The sequence below is a fragment of the Ceratotherium simum genome, chromosome 15 (assembly GCF_057802395.1).
Source record: "Ceratotherium simum simum isolate JZ-2026a chromosome 15, ASM5780239v1, whole genome shotgun sequence".
Lineage (NCBI taxonomy): Eukaryota > Metazoa > Chordata > Mammalia > Perissodactyla > Rhinocerotidae > Ceratotherium > Ceratotherium simum.
The window spans coordinates 5,193,187-5,212,253 of NC_141914.1; the positions used below are offsets into that span (position 1 = coordinate 5,193,187).

At 37.7% G+C, this 19,067-nt stretch overlaps 1 protein-coding gene across 1 annotated transcript in view; it reads right to left on the bottom strand.

Moving 5' to 3' along the window:
• Nucleotides 1–894: 894 nt before the first annotated feature.
• The window catches only part of TOMM70 (translocase of outer mitochondrial membrane 70), a 36,386-nt gene continuing 18,213 nt past the window's right edge, over nucleotides 895–19,067 (bottom strand). The window contains exons 5-12 of the mRNA XM_004439954.3: nucleotides 18,464–18,612; nucleotides 15,801–16,008; nucleotides 9,489–9,623; nucleotides 8,097–8,204; nucleotides 7,164–7,280; nucleotides 4,827–4,924; nucleotides 3,777–3,899; nucleotides 895–1,332 (exon numbers count right to left, since the gene is read on the bottom strand). Of these exons, the coding sequence (XP_004440011.2) occupies nucleotides 1,179–1,332; nucleotides 3,777–3,899; nucleotides 4,827–4,924; nucleotides 7,164–7,280; nucleotides 8,097–8,204; nucleotides 9,489–9,623; nucleotides 15,801–16,008; nucleotides 18,464–18,612 (1,092 nt within the window). The 3' untranslated portion in view covers nucleotides 895–1,178. The remainder of the gene's footprint in view (nucleotides 1,333–3,776; nucleotides 3,900–4,826; nucleotides 4,925–7,163; nucleotides 7,281–8,096; nucleotides 8,205–9,488; nucleotides 9,624–15,800; nucleotides 16,009–18,463; nucleotides 18,613–19,067) is intronic.

Here is a 19,067-nt window from a genome sequence, read left to right on the forward strand (position 1 = left end):
ACCACATCCCTTGTGAACCTCTAGCCACATTTTCTTCACTAGAAATTTTTTTTTTTTTAATTTATTTATTTTCCCCCCAAAGCCCCAGTAGATAGTTGTATGTCATAGCTGCACATCCTTCTAGTTGCTGTATGTGGGACGCGGCCTCAGCATGGCCGGAGAAGCAGTGCGTCGGTGCGCACCCGGGATCCGAACCCGGGCCGCCAGCAGCGGAGCGCACGCGCTTAACCGCTAAGCCACGGGGCTGGCCCATTCACTAGAAATTTTAAGCTAATTAAATATTCCTACATCACACTTACTCCATCTTTACACACACAACCAACCTGCATTTTCTTTAAAAAGTACGCTATTAAATAGTAGTACCTATTACAGAAAATAGCCACGAGCAATTACAAACACATTTCCATTTCATCTTACCTCGTGCCTGGTCCACTCTCCCATGAATACTCAGTCTCCCAGCATGCATATCAATCAGAATATCGCCCTTCTGCATAATTTACTGTATGAAAACCAGCTGTTGTGGACTTCAAGCATGATATACAATATCCTTTCGAGTTGAAGAGGGTCAAAAGGCTTAGCAGTTGTCACTGAGTCTTTCTAACCTTCTGCAGAATCAGAGACATTGTGCATGCTGACAGTGGTTTCAAGGGGCTCTCAATTTTGCTGCCTTAAAAACAAAATCCCCATTTAAGCTTTGTTTCCTTCAAAAAAAAAAAAATCAACTAAAAGGCATTAATTGAATCTAGAGAAAACCTATTTTACAGCACTTGTTAATTTAAAAACCAACATGCTGTAAAAATACTCTTATTACAACCCCACACACACAAAGACAAAAATCATTCAGAACATAATCATCCCCCCATCCCCCTCAAAAAAAAAAAAAAAAAAGCCAAATCAACAAATCAGAGTTTTTATTTGCATGGCCAATTATCACGTGTACCCTGCAGCTTTGTTTTGCTATCCCTTTAACAGATTCTAAGCTTTTGTTGCACAGGGAACAGAAGCTGCGACACAGCAGACCCCCTTCGACAGCTACCGTGACACAGACGTGACGCACAACAGCACACACAGAAATACGAAGTTCCACCGGTCACCACAGTTCATGACAGTGTCCTTAAGGGTCAGTTGAAGAGGGGTAAACTTCTCCTAAAAAGAGGGTCATTTTCCTTCCCCCTGTTTTACAATGTTGGTGGTTTTAATCCGTATTTCTTTGCAACTTCTGTCTGGGCATGGGCGGCATCACAGAGTGAGTACAGATGAGCCATCTCCATCTCCGATTTGGCCAGGTTAATAGCTTTGTTGAACATGTCAATGGCTTTCTCCATGTTTCCTCTAAAAGAACAAAAATTTTAAACGTCTCAGATTCAACAAGCACTTCATGGAATGCAATGAAGTTTCTAATTGATGCTCCGTGGAGTGTGACCACTAAGTTTCAACTATGATTCTAACAAAAGGCTTCTTTATAACAAACAAAACAATGCCTAGCGCATAGAAAGCACTCAGTGAACGTCAGCTACAATTACAAATACTACGTGCTCACACTATACCTCTTCTCGTCTCTGTTTACGGGTAAGAACAGTGAGACCAGAGAAATTAAATGACTTATTTAAAATCATAATCCTGTCTGGTTCCTACATCCTGCGTGGTCTATTGCATCACGAGCTCCTTCAGAAAGCAGTGACCTAGACTCAGAACATCTGCATATTCGGGGGCCTTCCCTGCACAGATCACGTGAGCCCACCTTCTTTCCGCCTCCTCTCTTCCCAGTGTCTCCCACCCCATGCACCTCCACCCAGTCCCGCAGGTCTCCCCAAGTTCTCTGTGCCACATGCTCATCCCTGTACACAGTGCTCAGACGATTTACTGCCTCTCTGCCTGATTCGAGTCAAATCCTCACCTTTCTAAGGCCCAGTTCACACACAATATCCTCACAAAAAATATTTTCCCCTTCCCTCTCCAGGGGAATTGACTGCACTTTCCCCAGTGTTCGCGTAGTTCTACTGACATTCCATGTATAGTTAGATGAATATGTATTTGTTTACACCATAGTCTTACTAGATAATTAAGGACACCTCTCAATTCCTAGGACCTCAATTCCTAGTACAATGCCTGATAATTAGTATCTGTTTTTTGAATAAATGAATGAATATGTTTGGTCAAAAACATATAATTTACCTCTTACAGTCTAAGTATGGTTAGGCTTTACATACCTGCCAAGAACCAAGAACTGTTGTAAGTAACTGGTATTAGCTATGTATATATGCATACATGCATGTAATCTTTCAATATAAGTCTGTACTATATATATGCCCGTTAGACTCTAAGTATGATGTACCTCTGGGGTGTATTTAATCTCCTACTATAATACATGGCTACATGATAGACTTATTTAAAAAAAAAAAAAAACTTCTTTCAAGAGTTCATATTCAGATATTAGGTAGAGGATTTGCTAAATCCTAGGATAATTAGCCATTTCATTCATTCATTCAGACTCATTTCTTTGTAAGGCAGGATTTAGAATGGATTTCTTGAAGTACAATTAACACACCAACAAAATCCATCAAACCCCATAAATCAGAAGTCCTTAACCCAGGCTCTATGAACAACTTAAATGCAGTCTTTTTGTATGTGCATTACTCTAAGATAAACCCACAGCTTTGCTCAAGAGATTAAGAACCACTACCTCATCCTATCCTAGTATGAGAATATTTTATTCACATTAACGAACTGGCAATTAAGAAATAATTTAACATTTACATGCAACTGTTGGTATAGAATGATTCCAAAGAACTACAAAGATTTTCATCATCTATATATATTTTGCCTATGCTGGAGCAGAAAGAAGACCCCAGGAGAGGCTGAATGATGGGTAAGTGAAACAACTAACTGCTACTTGTTCCTGACAAGTGATATGGCAAGATCAGCTGCTGTGGCATCAGTGGAATATGGGCTCATATCCTGTTTCTACTACTGGCTCACCATGTAACCTTGCTATCTTAACCAGTCTAGGCATTAGTTCCTACACTCTTCAGTTAAATTGAGGATCATACAATCTCTACCTTTATAAGGACTGGGGTAAAGATCAATTGAAATAATATTTGGAAAACACCTGAAGTTCAGTACCTGGCACAGAGCAGGTACTCACATGGATGGCAATACCAGTATTAAGATGATATACTACACTAAATTCTATGGCATGAACAGTTGTCACCTGGTAATGGTGAATCGCAAGTGCAACTCTGAATAAAGACTTACACAAAACAAGAAGTTACGGGAAGTCAGAGTTGCAAAAAATCTTAACCAACTCCCTCATTTTAAAGAAAACTCAGGGACTCAGAGATGATGTTGCAACTTGTCCAGTGACTTGGCTGGTTGCTTCTCTGCAGTAGGACCTAGATCTTCTGGCAACCTGGCTACCAATCCTGTGCTACACTGCACTGCCCAAGCACACTGCTGGTGTTTTTTTTCCTCCAACAGAAATAAGAAGAAGAAAAGAAGAAAGAACACACAACAGGTATTAGAGAAAGATCAAGTTTCCCTTTCTAATGCATATGCTTGACTTACCTTTCTAAATATGACTTCTAAGCTGGAAAAGTAATGAAACGATATAAATCAAAACTGTATAGTTTTGAGGGAAGCTTGCCTCAAAAGGCCTAACATCTTAAGACTTAATAATTTAATGGATATTGACAAAAACATATGTCTAATGAGAGGAGTGAAAAGATAAATATTTATGGAGCTGCCTTATATTTCCTAAGAAAAGACTCTAGAGTTACCTTTGCACTTCAATAGTTCCCATGGTTTCATATGCAAAATCACATTTATTGTCAATTTCAATGGCCTTGCTGATAAGCTCCAAACCTCTGTCCAGATCTTGCTTCCACTGAAGTTGAAGTAAACTGCAAACACAGAACGGCAGTCAGATGTGACCATGGCCTGGTATCAACAGAATGTAAGTGCATGATTCAATTTCTCCCCTCAATGAATTTATAACTTAATTTATAAGGAAAAACAAAATCTAAAACAGTATATAATCAGCATCAAATTGTTTTTTTCTCAATTTATATTGCTTTCGTAGTCTCAATTCCTTATTATGAAAAAAGTGTCCAACGGTCTAGGCTCCATTACTAACCTACCCTGCACAGCTTAATGTTTTACTTTGTAAAAAAAATTTAAGTAAAGTTTTTTAATGATAAAGTACACAAGGACAGGAAAAACTTATTTTAGGTGTTTCCTAGTTTGATACAAGTTAACATTTGACAGGATGTTCAGACACAAAATCCTTAAGCTAGAATGAAAACAGTACATTTACTAATTGCTGTATAAGAATGAAACAGGGCCAGCCCCGTGGCTTAGCGGTTAAGTGCTCGCACTCCACAACTGGCGGCCCGGGTTCAGATCCCGGGTGCGCACCGACGCACCACTTCTCCGGCCATGCTGAGGCCGCATTCTACATACAGCAACTAGAAGGACGTGCAACTATGACATACAACTATCTACTGGGGCTTTGGGGAAAAAAAAAAAAAGGAGGAGGACTGGCAATAGATGTTAGCTCAGAGCCGGTCTTCCTCAGCAAAAAGAGGAGGATTAGCACGGATGTTAGCTCAGGAATGATCTTCCTCACACACACACAAAAAAGAATGAAACATAAGCAAAATTTAAAAATTAACAGTGAAGCATCCACAGCATTAAGAAATTTGTCAGTTAACTCACTGATACTCTCTACCACAGTCTCCTTCTCCTCAGTGACCAAAAGAAATCCATCTTATTACTATGCAAGAAATTTAATTTGTTACTGGAACAAAAAGAACCACAAAAATACATACCCTTTATGAACATATGTTGTGGCATTATCTGGTTCCAAATCAATACATTTATCATACATTTCATCAGCTTTACCAAACTGTTGTTGATCTGTTAATGCCTATGTGAGGAGATACTTCAGTTATATTAAGCTAACTGTCAACCTAAGCAGTTAAAAGTATATTGCTTATTAATTATTAAAATTTACTCCATTTATCTATTCATTACCAAATTATGATGCTGTGAGGATACAAACTTACTTCTTGGGTTTTTTTCGGAGCATTGTTACAAACATGAAATCTTAAGAGTCCTCTCCTTTTGGCCAGTGGTTAGTTATGTGCAACAGGAGATGATCTGGTAAACTGTAGAGTACAGAAAATCCCATTCCCGGTGCTAGTTGCAATATCAGATTCTCACAGTACACCCATGTCCCTTATTCATAATTTATCATAATACGTCTTACTTTAGAGAAAATACTCATTTGGAAGGATAAGTTCAGGTATGTGTGTTAACTATTATCAGAGTCATTCCTTAAAAATGATTGATAAAAGAAAAAAGGCAGCTACAATCAACTATTTTAAGGCAAAACCCATGGCAGAAATGGAAGCCTTGGTTATGTGGATACCAGCTCAAACTGTAACTTTGAGAACTGGCCAGCATCTGAGCTCAAGCTTGAGAGTTAAAAGAAAAAAGTTAGACTATGTAACTATATAAAAATATATGTGTGTGTTTGTGTGTATATAAACAAAAAGTTACATTATACATAACAGTCTATCTATGTAGTGAAGCAGAAATTGGAAGAGGGATCAAAGGACAGAATGAGTGCCAACAGACTGTAACAATGCTCGTGCTGACAGGAAGACAGCTCAAGGAAGCCCAAACCTATTCTGAAGGTAGCACAGTGACACGGAAATGTGAAATTAGGAAAGACTTGTACCTAGTATTGGTTTCTTTAAAAGCTATTCAGTGGCCTTTTCTCTTTTAGCTGCTCATAAAAATCTGCACCAAAAAAGCCCTTCTGAATTTCACTTCAGTGATGAGGATGGTGTTGCCACCTTCTTGTTTAGTCTTAATTAAATATAAGGCATAAACCCAAGTGTACCTATTCAATACAAATGTCATACAATTATAATATATGTTTGCCCTATTTTAACTTCTATACATTCTATAAAATTTTATATAGTACATGCTTTCACAGTTAATTAGAGTACACAGTCAGGAATCAACGTTTCATTTTTTTATCATTTATCATTTTTTATCATTTATTCATTTTTTATCATCACCATCCTGTCTAGGAATTGTAAGAACAACGAGTGAAGAGATAAGATTATTTCAAACTGAGATAAAGAATTTCTGGGTTGTACTTCATATCCCAGAATTTCAATCCCTAAAAATGCAAAGATGTGCAGGACTTTTAAAGAACAGATCTAACACAAATCAATCTTCTCATAGTCCCTCTCAATAAACCCTTAAAAAGTTTCACCCTGTGGAATTTTTCTTATAACTTGACTGAAGATAGCATGAAGGAAATTAAAAACAAAACAACCTTAAGAATGGTTTGGAGGTAGGAGTCTACCACAGATGGTCATTTTCAAATGTTTCCTATTTCTGTGATGTTTGGGGAGACAACATTTATTCAGAATAAAAAGAATAAGATAGAAAAGATATTAAATAGAGTATTGAAAAGGCTGGTTTACGTAGATATCAAAAGCAACTTTCAACTTAAAGACTAAGAGTGAAAATTGTCAGAGACCATTTAGTTGGGGGAGGAAGTCTAACTGTGGCTATAAGAAGCTACACATTTTCACTTAAATGGATGACTTAAAATTAATAAACAAGTTTTCAAAGACTTCAGACTATAATTAAAAAGTGAAAATAATTCAAATTTAAATCATACTCGCCATCGCTTCAATCCTAAACCAAGGTAAGCTTTAAGAATTTTAGACAAATCATAGAGAAATTAAAACGAGCTATTTACAGCCTATCTAACCATTTAAAAGGACAGTGATCAAATAGACAGAAAACTCTTCCCACCAACTGCATATAGTAAATGTTCCTAAGGTAATTAAATTTTGCAAACCCAATCCAGATGAAACATGAGGGAAACGCTCTGCTTGAGCTTCCCCAGTTATGAGTTCAGAGCCATGGTTTTCAAATTGCATAACACAGAAGACCCTCCTGAGGTGACTCAGGCCCACCCTGGGGGCCAGGAGCATCAAAGTGGGAACAAAGCCACCTGCTTTCACAGAAGCTGCAACAGAGAAGCAGTGTTCACTGATTTCCACAGTGGGATTCAGCAGACACATGCAGTTCTTTTAAAAAGCCCTAGAACTGAAAAAAATACAAAAAATTACATTTACCTGGGCATACAGGGCATAGCCTTCAGCACACCTTGGAAATTTCTTTATGACCTCTTCAAAACCTTTCATCGCTGCTTGGATTTCTGAAGAATTGTTTCCTGTATATGCCTGGCGATACTGTTTGAAAATCAAAACAGGACTATCAAATTAAGAACTCAAAAACTCATGGAATGTTAACCTATTACAAAAGTCACACAAAATTACATAAATATTCCCAGAAAAGCAGATGATTTGCTAATGTAATTTGCTGCATCTAAAAGGGTTCCAAGGATCTGAAGGCTGTGTGCAACTGGGCCTTCACAGCCACTTGACAACCTCAAGATGTTCAGTACTCTAGAAGAGAGCATGCTAACTTGTAGGAAATTAACCTTGCATATAAATGGGGGAATTTTAAATCTAACATAATGTATTATCAGTTTACTGAAAGTGTTATAAAGCTCCTTCATCTAATAACATTTTTTGTCTATAATATACATGTGTTTGTGACCCAATTTATTTCTCTAATAAAAGAAAATTTATTTTAGGACTCGGGCTAACCGGAAGTGCCTCATTTCACTAGAAATGGACTTATTTTACCTGATTTTCAGCTTTGTGTTACTAATAGCTCTACAAAGTTAAGATGAGAGAGCAGAATATCTGCTCAAAATGCTTTTTTCCTTTGGACTGGTTTATGGCAGAGAAGCAGGGTGATCACTGGGCATACAATCAGTGCCAAACGCCCATCAAGACGAACTCAAAGAAAACATCCCGGTAAATACAGGAGCAGCCCCTCAACGAGGACAAACAGTTCTACTTCCCTAACCTAACACGCTTTCCCCCGTAGTTATCCTGCAGGGTAAAAACAGATGATTTTGTAGACAATGATACTCATTTTTGTTAACAATGGGAAATAAAAATGATGTTTAGAAAAACACAAAAGAAAACAGAACCTACCAATGCAAAACATTTCTGAGCTTGTGCCAGAGCAGACTCAGGTCTTAATCTAATACATTCATCAAAATCTGCCACTGCTTCTTCAACTTGATCAAGCAGTATTTTCAGCTACGGAAAAAGACCATAAATAAACGCAACTCAGAATAACGGAGCACCAGTCAAGTACACACTGCGTCTCTTGTCATAGCTCAGCATAATGCTAAGCATGTAGTAATTATTCAATATAGAATTACTTTCTAGAAATGCTGAACTAGAAAATCTTGTAATTTTATTTTTTTATTTTTATTTTTTTTTTATAATTTTATTTATTTATTTTTTTCCCCCAAAGCCCCAGTAGATAGTTGTATGTCATAGTTGCACATCCTTCCAGTTGCTGTATGTGGGACTTGGCCTCAGCATGGCGGGAGAAGCGCTGGGTCTGTGCGCGCCCGGGATCCGAACCCGGGCCGCCAGCATCAGAGCGCACGCACTTAACCGCTAAGCCACGGGGCCGGCCCAAATCTTGTAATTTTAAAGGAAAGATTCTAAAACTTAAAACTAGTGCCCAATTTTTTAAAAAGCACTACAAACCTACCGTTCTTACACTGAAGTTTTGATGACTCTCCAGCAAGAACCCCCTTCTTCTAGAAAACTAAACATCTCTGTACTTTCAAGTTTCAAAGAAGATCAGACATCAGATAATTACCTTTCAAATTTATCTTAAGATACTATCAGTAAGGATCAAAATGTCAATATTTAAGAGGTTATCTGAACACTTCTTAAGACCCTTCAGACAGAAATATTATGTAAAATTCTCCATTCGAAAGAAATTTAGCTTTTCTGTTATTATATGGAGAGCTCACACTTTCTAACATAATGCATTCCAAGAAGCCACGTTAAACAAGCAGATTATAAAGCCATGCTTTCCTCAGATGAGGTGAAATTGGGAATTGTTTTCTTCACTATATATTTTTACTAAAAAACAAACATGCACGTTATAAAACTCTGTTCAGAAGTGACTTTTTTGGTACTGTTTGGATAGTTCAAGCTAGTATTTCTTTACAGCAGGAAGCCCACAAAAATCATTCTGTTAATTCTAACATTAACTCAAAACGCTCACTAAATGTTTTTAATGTTTTACTCACTGAAAACCTATAAACCAGAAACACCTGAAAAACAAGCTTGAACTGGCAAGCCAATATTTGTACCTTCCATTTCTCTTTTTTTAATAATACCAGAATTATAAGGACAAATGTTCCAGATGGGACTAAATAAATGCCAACCCAAGGTGTAAACCACTGTGATACTCTGTTCACAGCCAGCAGAAGGGATATAAGAACACTTGAAGACATTCTCTAAAATGGCGTCCAATTCCTCAATCCGAGGTCAGAACTCTGGGTAAGACAGACTTACCTGTCCTCGGTGGTGATACACATCTGCGTTCTGAGGGTCGATGTCGGCGGCCATGTTAAAATCTTGAGTGGACAGCAGAGGCTGCTGCTGCTGCATGTACATGCTGCCTCTTTTGATGAGAGCATTTGCTCGAAGCTACACATCCCAAATGAGAAAAGGTTCACCATTACTACTTTTTATTCCAATTTAGTTTTTTAAAAATAACAGCTTTATTGAGATATAATTCACATACCATAAAGCTCACCCTTTTAAGGTGTACAAGTTAGTCATTTTTAGTATATTCACAGATGTGCAATATGACCCAGAAGAATTGCTGAGTCATACGGTAACTCTAAGTTTAACTTTTTGAGGAACTCCCATCACCACTAATTCCAGAACATTTTCATCACTCCCAAAAGAAACCTCATACACATTAGCAGTCACTCCCCATTTCCCCCCTAATCCTCAGCCCCTGGAAACCATCAATCTATTTTCTATTTCTATTGGATTTGTATATTCTGGACATTTCATACAAATGGAACCATACGTTATGTGGTCTTTTTGTGTCTGGCTTCTTTCATTTAGCATTTTTTCAAGGTTCATCTATGTTGTAGTATGTCAGCACTTCATTATTTTTTATGGCTGAATAATATTCCATTGTGTAGATATACTACATCTTGTTTCTCTGTTCATCAGGTGATGCACATTCGAGTCACTTTCACTTTTTGGCTATTATGAATAATGCTGCTATGAACATTCACGTACAAGTTTTTGTGCTGACATTTGCATTCACTTCCCTTCAGTGTACACCTAGGAGAGGAACTGCGGGTCATGTGGTAACTCTATGTTTAACTTTTTAAGGAACTCCCAAACTAATTTCCAAAGAGATTTACCATTTCAAATTCCCACCAGCAACAGATGAGAGTTTCAATTTCTCCACAGCCATCTTTCTGATTATAGCCATCCTAGTAGGTGCAAAGTGATATCTCATTGGATTTTGATTTGCATTTCCCTAATGGTTAATAATGCTGAGCATCTTTTCATGTTATTATTGGCCATTTGTAAATATTCTTTGAAGAAATGTCTATTCAGATCCTTCTCCTAATTTTAAATTGTGTTGTCTCTTTATTGTTGAATTGTAACACGAGTTCTTTATATATTTTGAATCCAATCCCCTTATCAGATACATGATTTGTGAATATTTTCTCCCATTCTGTGGAATGTGTTTTCTTTTTCTTTGACGATACCCTTTCAATGAAAAAAGTTTTTAATTTTGATGAAATCTTTTTTTTTTTTTTTTTGGTCGCTTGTGTTTTCGGTGTCGTATCTAAGGAACCACTGCTTAATCCAAGGTAATGAAGATTTCCTCCTGTTTTCTTCTCAGAATTTTATAGGTTTAGCGCTTACATTTAGGTCTCTGATCCATTTTGAGTTAATTTTTGTACATGGCATATGATAGGCATCATTACTAGATGGACCTAGTAGACATATACAGAGCATTCCATCCAAAAACCGAAGAATACACGTTCTTTTCAAATGCACATGGAACATTCTCCAGGATTGATCACATATTAGGCCACAAAACAAGTCTCCATAAATTTAAGAAGATTGAAATAATACCAAGCATCTTTTCTGACCACAACGGTATGAAACTAGAAATCAACTATAGGAAGAAAATCAGAAAAGCCACAGATACATGGAGATTAAACAAAATGCTACTGAACAACGACTGGGTTAACGAAGAAATCAAAGAAGAAATCAAAAAATACCTGGAGACAAATGAAAATGAAATACGACATGCCAGAATTTATGGGATACAGCAAAAGCGGTTCTAAGAGGGAAGTTTATAGCGATACAGGCCTATCTCAACAAAAAAGAAAAATCTCAAATAAACAATCTAACAATGCACCTAAAGGAACTGGAAAAAGAAGAACAAACAAAGCCCAAAATCAGTAGAAGAAGGGAAATAATAAAAATCAAAGCAGAAATTAATGAAATAGAGACCAAAAAAAAAATAGAAAAAATTAATAAAACCAAGAGCTGGTTCTTTGAAAAGATCAACAAAATTGACAAACCTTTAGCTAGACCCACCAAGAAAAAAAGAGAGAAGGCACAAATAAGTAAACTCAGAAATGAAAGAGGAGAGGTTCCACCAGACAGCTCAGAAATACAAAAGATTATAAGAGAATACTATGAAAAGCTATATGCCAACCAATTCGACAATCTGGAAGAAATGGATAAATTCTTAGAATCATACAACCTTCCAAAACTGGATCAAGAAGAAGTAGAGAATTTGAATAGACCAATCACCAGTAAGGAGATCGAAACAGTAATCAAAAACCTCCCCAAAAATAAAAGTCCAGGACCAGACGGCTTCCCTGGTGAATTCTACCAAACATTCAAAGAAGACTTAATACCTATCCTTCTCAAACTCTTCCAAAAATTGAGGAGGGGGAAGCTCCTAACTCATTCTCTGAAGCTGACATTACCCTGAAACCAAAACCAGACAAGGACAACACAAAAAAAGAAAATTACAGGCCAATATCACTGATGAACATCAATGCAAAAATCCTCAACAAAATACTAGCAAATCGCATACAACAATACGTTAAAAAGATTATACACCATGATCAAGTGGGATTTATTCCAGGGATGCAGGGATGGTTTAACATTCGCAAATCAATCAACGTAATACACCACATTAATAAAATGAAGAACAAAAATCACATGATCATCTCAATAGATGCAGAGAAAGCATTTGACAAGATACAGCATCCATTTATGATAAAAACTCTGAATAAAATGGGGATAGAAGGAAAGTACCTCAACATAATAAAGACCATATATGAGAAACCCACAGCTAATATCATCCTCAATGGTGAAAAACTGAAAGCTATCCCTCTAAGAACAGGAACCAGACAAGGATGCCCACTCTCACCACTCCTATTTAACATAGTATTGGAAGTCCTAGCCAGAGCAATCAGGCAAGAGAAAGAAATAAAAGGGATCCAAATTGGAAAGGAAGAAGTGAAACTGTCACTATTTGCAGATGACATGATTTTATATATAGAAAACCCTAAAGAATCCACCAGAAAACTTTTAGAAGTAAAAAACGAATATGGTAAAGTTGCAGGATACAAAAATCAACATACAAAAATCAGTTGCATTTCTGTACACTAACAACCAAGTAGCAGAAAGAGAAATTAAGAATACCATCCCATTTACAATTGCAACAAAAAGAATAAAATACCTAGGAATAAACTTAACCAAAGAGGTGAAAGATCTGTACACCGAAAACTATAAAACATTTCTGAAAGAAATTGAAGAAGACACAAAGAAATGGAAAGATATTCCGTGCTCTTGGATTGGAAGAATTAACATAGTTAAGATGTCCATACTTCCTAAAGCCATCTATAGATTCAATGCAATCCCTATCAAAGTTCCAACAACATTTTTCACAGAAATAGAACAAAGAATCCTAAAATTTATATGGAACAACAAAAGACCCCGAATAGCTAAAGGAATCCTGAGAAAAAAGAACAAAGCTGGAGGTATCACACTCCCTGATTTCAAAATATACTACAAAGCTATAGTAACCAAAACAGCATGGTACTGGCACAAAAACAGACACACAGATCAATGGAATAGAATCGAAAGCCCAGAAATAAACCCACACATCTATGGACAGCTAATCTTTGACAAAGGAGCCAAGAACATACAATGGGGAAAAGAAAGTCTCTTCAACAAATGGTGTTGGGAAAACTGGATAGCCACATGCAAAAAAATGAAAGTAGACCCTTACCTTACACCATACACAAAAATTAACTCCAAATGGATTAAAGATTTGAATGTAAGACCTGAAACTATGAAACTTCTAGAAGAAAACATAGGCAGCACGCTCTTCGACATCGGTCTTAGCAACATCTTTTCAAACACCACATCTGACCGGGCAAGAGAAACAATAGAAAAAATAAACAAATGGGACTACATCAAACTAAAATCTTCTGCACAGCAAAGGAAACCATCAACAAAACAAAAAGACAACCTAACAATTGGGAGAAGATATTTGCAAACCATACTTCTGATAAGGGCTTAATCTCCAAAATATATAAAGAACTCATGCATCTCAACAACAACAAAACTACCAACCCAATTAAAAAATGGGCAAAAGACCTGAACAGACATTTCTCCAAAGAAGATATACAGATGGCCAACAGACACATGAAAAGATGTTCAAAATCACTAACTATCAGGGAAATGCAAATCAAAACTACAATGAGATATCACCTCACGCCCGTCAGAATGGCTATAATTAACAAGACAGGAAACAACATGTGTTGGAGAGGATGTGGAGAGAAGGGAACTCTCATACACTGCTGGTGGGAGTGCAAACTGGTGCAGCCACTATGGAAAACAGTATGGCGATTCCTCAAAAAAGCAAGGATAGAACTACCATATGATCCAGCTATTCCACTGTTGGGTATTTATCCAAAGAACTTGAAAACACCAATTTGCAAAGGTACATGCACCCCTGTGTTCATTGCAGCGTTATTCACAATAGCCAAGACTTGGAAGCAACCTAAGTGCCCATCAAGGGATGAATGGATAAAGAAGCTGTGGTATATATACACAATGGAATACTACTCAGCCATAAGAAACGATGAAATCCAGCCATTTGTGACAACGTGGATGGACATTGAGGGTATAATGCAAAGTGAAATAAGTCAGAGGGAGAAGGTCAAATACCGTATGATTTCCTTCATTAAGTAGTAGATAATAACAACAATAAACAAGCACATAGGGACAGAGATTGGATTGGTGGTTACCAGAGGGGAAGGGGGGAGGGAGGAGGGTGAAAGGGATAATTCGGTACATATGTGTGGTGATGGGTTGTATTAGTATTTTGGTGGTGAACATGATGTAATCTATGCAGAAATAGAAGTACAATGATGTACACCTGAAATTTTTACAATGTTATAAACCAATGTTACTGCAATAAACAAAAAATTAAAAAAAAAAAAACAAAACCAAAAGTCATGATCATGAAAGAATTTTTCAAGACAAAAGTACATATAAATGTCTTCCTCAGTGAAACAAACAAGGATGTCCCCCTAATTTTAACAAAAATACAAAACAGAAGATATTTGGGCCGGCCCTGTGGCTTAGCGGTTAAGTGCGTGCGCTCTGCTACTGGCAGCCCGGGTTCGGATCCCGGGCGCGCACCGAGGCACCACTTCTCCGGCCATGCTGAGGCCACGTCCCACATGCAGCAACTAGAAGGATGTGCAACTATGACATACAACTACCTACTGGGGCTTTGGGGAAAAAAGGGGAAAAAAAAGGAGGAGGATTGGCAACAGATGGTAGCTCAGGGCCGGTCCTCCTCACAAAAAAGGAGGATTGGCATGGATGTTAGCTTAGGTCTGATCTTCCACAAAACAAAAAACAAAAAACAGAACATATTTGTAATCAGCAGGAAATAAAATTAAAGATAATATTACTAGGGTATCTTCAATTTGAAAATCTCATTTTGAAAGGAACTTTTAATAAATACTTAGTGGTCATTACTTTTGTTTATAAGAAGATAATTTGTTAACAATACTAAGGCCTTGAAAACAACTTTTATATTCCACAAAATACATGAATGGAGGTGAAGAAAGCCTGAGTTCACTTAATTCAATGAGGAAACAGGCCACAGAGATGTTAATAAACTAGTAAGGAATAGAGTTGGTGGCTAAGCTCTGTCTTGTTACAGAGTAGAAGGCTCACAGAATTCAACAGACTCCCCCTAATTCTTAATTACAGAAATAATTACATACACATAAGAACACTTGGAAAATGGAAAGCTGTTCCGACCACAGAACTCTAAAAACTTTTGGTATATTTCTATACTGTATTTTCAGAACCTGTGTTTTTCTTCCCGTAACACAAAATCTTTCAGAATGTATGACTGAATGTGTTTATGTCTACTGCACGCACTTTATAACCCTGCAGCACGCACGCAAGCTCCTCACAGCATCACGACAGCACTGCTCCACCAGCCTCACTCCTCCCGAGCCCAGCACAGCAGGCGGCGGCTGCAAGGGGAAGCTGAAGCTGCCAGACGCTGTGGGAAAAATCCCTTCCCAGCTCAAGATGAGCAGCACTGATATGTATGTCTCAGTTTCACTGTACCAGCTCAATCATTATTAGGTGTAGTTTCTTCCAAAACAAAAATAGTCTTTTGGAGAATGGCAATTGAAATGCGAAAAATTTGGCAAAACACATCTAAAAGCCTCATTTTTACTTACTAATTTTCTTCACATGCACACACACACACATTTTTAAATGTACCTTCACGTTAGCATCTTTCAAACTGATGACCTTATCTAAATCTGGTTTGGCCGCATTGGCATTGCCAATAAGCAGGTAGAAGGTGGCTCGTAGTAATAATGCTTCTGCCATGTATTTGCCTTGAGCATCTATTTCTTTTGAGCATTCACTTATGATTTTATCATAGTTTTCTTCTTCCATATACTGTTTGGCCTTTAAATATCCAGAACTGAAAATAAAAATGAACATAGGAAATTATTTACTAAGAAAGGATCAAATGCTAAAACTTGCCACATTTAGTATACCTGAGTTAAGCAATTGTCCATTTCCCCTTAACAAGTTAATCAGCCAGTGTGGGACTGGAGTAGGGCAGGGAGGTAACAGATTAGGATTTTTGATGCAGACTGGATTTTCTTGATGCCTTGGAAAGAGAGTTTTAAAAAAAGAACCAGCAGAGTCACTGGCAGAAACCTAGAGTTACCACGCAGGGCTCAACATTTAGAAATGTGGAAGGATAAGCTAATGACAGACTGCTGTGCAATGTGAGCAAGGATCCTGTCTTATTCACCTTCACATCTGTGGCACACTGGTGGCACTCAACAGTTCTTTTATGACTAACAGAAAGAACAGGGAAACAGGAAATAATCAAGTGAGTCTAGGGGTCACAGAAGCCAAGGGCAGAGGTGTGACTCGACCTATGCTTTGTAAAGATCACTCTGGCTGTGCTGTGGAAAATGGACTGTAAGGGAGCAAGACTGGAGGCAGGGATATATCTGAAGGGCTCTCATCCAGAAGTTGTGTGGTTTTACCTAAAAGAACAGCCCTAGAATGAATAGGTGGAAATATCAAAGAAGAAAATTTAAAGGAAGACTCTTCCATCAAATAAGACTTTAAAAAAACAAGCTTCCCTACTTTTTAAAATGCAGTGACCACAATATCATTATTCTTCTAAGATGGTGACTTTTATAGAGGATGCTTGCAGAAGCAATTTTTTTGAACTGAAAAGAAATTTATACTAAATGACCAATAAGGAGTCTTACAGATAAAAGGCACTGTAAATTAAAGTACATTTTCGCATTTCATTTGTTATATATTCTCAATACAGAAAACTGGCAAGTGACAAAGTTATGTTGGTCAAAATTTTGTAAATTCTGTGCTAATCTTTCCTTTAATTACATTCTAATATCCCTTGCACTTTAGATTGGAAGTAATAATGGTTCCTGCTTGTTGAGAACCTACGCGCTAGATACTTATAAACGTGACCTCTAAACCTCACAACAACCCTCAAAGGTAAGTATTATTGGCCCCATTTAAAAAATGATGAAGCTAAGGTTCAGAGTAAAATGGAATTCAAAACTAGGTCCAACTCCAGTCAGTGTTTAGGTGAGAGGCAGCTGTGTCCTGCCACCTCTAACTACAGCTTTTAGAATAATGGTGTTAACTCCATTGTAGCTTATCTGGAACAAGGACTATTTCCTAACCAGAAGAGGCAATTACTGGCATCATCCTAAACATTTACTTTCCAACTACAATTTTCTGAAAAGACTGCATATCAACTAATTAAAACTTGAAAATCTTGGTACAATTATACATAGAATCTTCCCTTAAAAGGTAGCCAACAGTGGTAGAAAAATGGGGAGGTACAAATCAAAAGCAATCTGTTTCCTCAAACCTTCCAATATGCTATAGATGCAAAACAATGCTTTCCTATAGGTACAATACTCCCTTCTCTTCCAAACTCATCAAAAAATGTCATGCTGATGGGGCCCGGCCCAGTGGCTCAGGCGGTTAAGTGTGCGCGCTCCGCTGCGGCGGCTTGGGGTTTGCAGGTTCAGATCCCAGGCGCGCACCGACACACTGCTTGTCAAGCTGTGCTGTGGCGGTGTCCCATATAAAGTAGAGGAAGATGGGCACGGATGTTAGCCCAGGGCCAATCTTCCTCAGCAAAAAGAGGAGGATTGGCAGCGGATGTTAGCTCAGGGCTAATCTTCCTCACACACACAAAAAAATGTCATACTGGTAATAATATTATACCTTCTCTCAGAGAGGAGAGCTGGCCTTAACAAGTATTGATAATTACCAATGGATAAGCAGGCTAGATGGCTTATATACTACATAGTATCACTTGATCTCCAGTTGTAAACGTAGCATCTTGTTTGGTTTCAACTCTCTACAGGAGCAAACACAAGAAGCCCAAAGAATAGCATTTTCCTAGGTAAGCAGAAAAAACCGTGAAGAAAGTCATTCTTTTGGGCACTCCTAAGCATCTCACAGTTTATGAATTACAAACTTCCCTGCATTAAAACATTTACATGCTGACCTACAGGGTAATTGTCAAGAAAATGCCCTATTCAATTACAGTCAACCACCCGATGCACTGAGGGTCCTCTTGAGAATGTCACGTAGGCCCGTGAGAGCAGCTCGCAGCAGTAAAACCTGAGTCACCAGAGAAGGAACTCTCAGGGTGTAACAGACACATGTGAGAGGAGAAGTGTTTTTATCATAATGATAATATTATTATATATTATAACTGTTATTATATTTATATTTATATCTATCTATAGATAGGTTTTTTTTTGAGATGGCTCAGAGTCCCACTTGAGCTCTATGGCAGCAAAAAACCAAAAACAAAACCAAAAATCCTCCCCAAAACATTAAGCAGATACTACGCTTGACACACTTACTTTTCTTTTACTTCTAACGCCTCCCCTTCCTTGTCTTTATCTTCATCAGACTTCTCTCCTTTAAGCATGGGCTGAGAAATTATATCATCCGTGAAAGAACTGAAGTAAGATTTAATAAACTGTGGAGATGGCATCAGAGGTTCACGATTCTGAAATTTAATCATTTAAAATATATCAAAATGAGAAAACACTAACCAAAGAAGCAGGTACATTTGTAGAATGCTGAGAATGACTTGTGAAAATTGGAATCTCACTTTCAAATCTTAGGCTCCAAACAGGACAAGAGGCAGTGGAAATGGTAAAGCCGCCAGTCCTAGCTGTTCAAAGCAGGTTTTCAGTGAGAGCCCTTCCCCTCTCCAAAGTCATAAAATATCAAGAACTCTTAGAACCACTCACTAAAAGCAAAAGTAAAAGAAGGTGAAATCTGGAACACAAAAGGCAAATAACTGCTGAGTTAAAATTATCTCCTTCTCCTGGTCCCTGTCCTAGAAGACTGGCATCTCAATTTATCACTCAAGCCCAAGTCTCACACGAGTGCTCAAACGTCCTCTAGTTGTACCGCATCCGAAGATCTCCGTTACAGTAAGTGCCTTTGAAAGTGAGA